Source organism: Otolemur garnettii, unplaced genomic scaffold, assembly GCF_000181295.1.
Source record: "Otolemur garnettii isolate 467f Iridium unplaced genomic scaffold, OtoGar3 scaffold00133, whole genome shotgun sequence".
NCBI classification, from domain to species: Eukaryota; Metazoa; Chordata; class Mammalia; order Primates; family Galagidae; genus Otolemur; species Otolemur garnettii.
The window spans coordinates 2,127,315-2,130,993 of record NW_003852528.1 but is presented as its reverse complement, the minus strand read 5'-3'; the positions used below and the strand labels follow the sequence as shown (position 1 = coordinate 2,130,993).

The following is a 3,679-nucleotide window of genomic DNA, read 5'->3' as shown; positions in this document are numbered from 1 at the left end:
ACGATAGTGTCCTCATAGCCAGATAGGGACCCCAATGCTGAAGGGCTACGGCAGTGTCCTCACAGCCAGATAGGGACCCCAATGCTGAAGGGCTATGGCAGTGTCCTCACAGCCAGATAGGGCCCCCAATGCTGAAGGGCTATGGTAGTGTCCTCACAGCCAGATGTGGACCCCAGTGCTGAAGGGTAGTGTCATCATAGGGCACAGCTATTGCCACAGCCGATATTGATCACCAAGGAAGGCGTCCGTTAATACACCACAGTGATCAAATACAGGTCATTAGCTAGCGAGAGCCCTGGGTCACTTGTGGGCTGGGAAGTGCCCTAAAGTAGCTGAGAGTACAACTTCCTCATCCCTTGAGTCACCAGATTCTTGAGTCACCCAAAGTCCATTAGCTTGCAGACCGAGACACGAGAAATCAATTCTCTGGTTTTCTTCCTCGCCTGAAGAGGCGTCTTTCCTGCCATTATCTCGCTGGCGCTCACCTTGTTTGCAAGGAGGGAAATGACACTTGTGAGCGTGAAGGTGCCTCTCGCTGCTCGGTGGGTGACGAGCGGGATCGTCATGGCAGTGAGGGCTTGAGTGGGCAAATCCACCTGCAGAACAGGGTGAACTGATGAATGTCCACGTGAGGACCTCGGTCAGACCGGAACCTTGCCTTGAGTGGCACCTCAGTCACATTGGGGGTCCAGAGAGGCACAGTCAATACTCAGTAAGTTTTAGAGCAAAAAGTCCCTGAAATGATTTCCAAAACTGCCGTGCTAAGAGTGGATCTTTCTAAAATCCTTGTGCTCATTTTTGGCAGATACCTTCTCTGGGCTCAGAAGCAAAGTGATAGGAAGTTCCGACTGTCATGTGCATGAAGGGTTATCTCTGGGGAACAGCCTTGGGACAGATTTCCCATGGTGTGAGAGCTCTAAAAAGCCTGGGGTCCACTGGGCACCTTGGTGCCTGATGCCCCAGCTGGTTCAGCGACTGCCGTGATGAGCCCAGAACTGTGGCTGCAGAGGTGGGCGACTGTCCTTTCCAGGTGCTCCCGTGCACAGAGGGGTGAGGTCACAGAGTGGCCCCCCACCCTCCTCGCCTGCCCCTCCGGTCCTCATCCTGAACCATGTCAGCCCCAGCTGCACACGGCCGCCCCCTGCTCTCTGGGCCAGGCCTCTCCTGAGCGTACTCAGCATGGCCTTTCATCTTTCTACCTACAGCCCAAACCTCTGGGGCTCTTGAAGGGAAGCTCCACAGCGGCTTCCCCGTCCCCAGGAGGAGCTCTGTGCCGCGTGTCCACGTGTGGATGGAACTGGACCTGCACCAGCTCCTGGAAAGCGAGGCCGTGGTCCGGTCTCCATTGAGGCAGTTCCGCTCCCCCGTCCTTGGGTTTCAGGCCTCTGACTCATCAGTTACAAATCCAATCCCAATCCTGGGACTTCACTGCTGCCAGTCAAGGCCATACTGGGGACCTCAGTGGGCCTGGGTCATTGATCACGAAGCTCTCATACAAAACAATACTGCCTTTCCCTCAGTAAAACATACTTGCTCATGTGGAAATCAGCCTTCTGTAAACAGAGTAATCATGGTTTAAATGCACTGAGGGGAACTTGTGGTGCTTAAAGGAATCTTATGATGAATTATTATTATTTTTTTACATTTTTTTTGGCCGGGGCTGGGTTTGAACCCGCCACCTCCAGCATATGGGCCCAGGGCCCTACTCCTTTGAGCCACAGGTGCTGCCCAGGAATCTTATGATGAATTATTTCATAAATCAGTGTCTATAATGTGAGTCTCACTAATTTAAGTGGAGTTAAGTATTCTAAATAGAATTTTCTTCAAGCCTGTATAATACCTGGTAAGAGTTTTACATAAATGGTAAGATTATTTCCTCCTCTTGTAAAAGACATAATACTTTATAAAATGTAAATTCTCATGAAAAGGAATGAAGTGTCCACACGTGCTGTGATGTAGATGAACCTCGAAACGTCATGCTCGGTCAGGGATGCTGGCCACAAAAGCTCACCCGTCCTTCTGTGATTCCATTAATGGGAAATGTCCAGAACAGACCAATCCATGGAGACAGAAGGACAGGTGGTTGTTCCAGGCTGGGTGGAGAGGAGATTGGTGAGGAAGATTGATCGGTCCCAGGGGTTCTTCTGGGGTTTTAAAGTTGCTTTGGAATTAGAGCAAGGCAGTGGCCGCACTGATGTACCGTCAGTGAATTGCACACTTAAAGATCAATATATTTTCTTATCTTTAAAGATTATTTGTTTTCTCCCAAAGTCTATGAAATATGTATTAGTTTCTGTCTTTTAAAACTTTTTTTTTTTTTGGCCAGGGCTGTGTTTGAACCCACCACCTCCAGCATATGGGTTGGCGCCCTACTCCTTTGAGCCACAGGCGCCACCCAAAACATTTTTAATTATAAAATATGCATAACAAAAATCTCCCCTTCAACCATTTATAGTGGTGTTAAGTGCATTCACATTACCACAGAACCATCACTACCGTCCATCTCCAGAACTCTTTTCATCTTGCAAAGCTGAAATTCTGTGGCATTAAACTCTAACGCCCCATGTGCTTCCCCAGCCCAGCCCCCACCGCTCCACTCTGTCTCTGCCAATGTGGCCACTGCAGGTTCACATGAGTGGGATAACACATCTGTCCTTTTGACACTGGCTTAATGTCACTACAAACGCGGGTATACACATCTCTTGGGGTCCCTGTTCTTAATTCTTTTGGGTTTATACCAATAAGTGGAATTGCTGGATCACATATTAACTCCATTTTTAGTTTTTTTAGGAACTGCTATCCTACAAGAGTTGATCCATCATGTGAATTCACTTCAATAACATATCTCTATTAAGTAAGCTTGTGCAATTCTATAGTTTGAAAATAGCGAAAGCTTTAATTTCTCCAAAGTGACTTGGTGGGAAGGTAGAAGAGGTAACAAGATAAAATTCTTTCAGCTGTGGTTACCTGACTCTGGGGCGAATTCTGGCCTTGCCTTTTGGAGTGGAGGGAGGTGGTCCTGTGAGCCTGGACGCTGTCTTCATCAGAGGTGTCCACGTCGGCCAGGTACTGGGGGGGCAGCTGCTCGCTCCCCGTGATGTCCATCCCTTTGGAGAAAGCGGTTGGACTTACCTGGAGTGAAAGCTGGAAGCTGCTGGACATGAGTTGTCCAGTAAAGAAAAACGAGAGCTCACAGCAAATGGAAACATAATGGTGCTCCTCTGAGGCTGTGGGGCTGGGATCTGAAGTCACAGGAACAACAGAGCAGGTTCCACGTCCCCCACAAAGATCCTCACGATAAAAGAGGCCCGAGCTCTGGGTGAGTCTGCAGCCCCGCAGCACTGCCGTGTCAGCCTGGGAGACCCCGTGCTGAGGACATAATGAGACCCCCTGGAACTTCCTACCCGGTCAGCCAAAATAGGTGTGCGGTTTTAGCTGCTAAACTTGTGAGATCTGTCACTCAGCAGATACAGTCTCTCATTTCATTCCTACAACGGTGGGGATATTGACTCTTAATCATCGAGAGGAGGAAGCTGAGGCACAGTGAGGTTAGGTGGTCTGACACAGGGTGCACTGTGACCGTGAGGTTAGGTGGTCTGATGTAGGGTGCACTGTGACCGTGAGGTTAGGTGGTCTGACGCGGGGTGCACTGTGACCGTGAGGTTAGGTGGTCTGATGC

At 49.6% G+C, this 3,679-nt stretch overlaps 1 protein-coding gene across 1 annotated transcript in view; it reads right to left on the bottom strand.

The window, feature by feature from the left end:
- MLPH (melanophilin) overlaps positions 1–3,679 on the bottom strand; it is a 43,212-nt gene that overhangs the window by 9,156 nt on the left and 30,377 nt on the right. Inside the window, exon 8 of the mRNA XM_003798266.2 lies at positions 2,968–3,107. Coding sequence (XP_003798314.1) covers positions 2,968–3,107 — 140 coding nt within the window. The remainder of the gene's footprint in view (positions 1–2,967; positions 3,108–3,679) is intronic.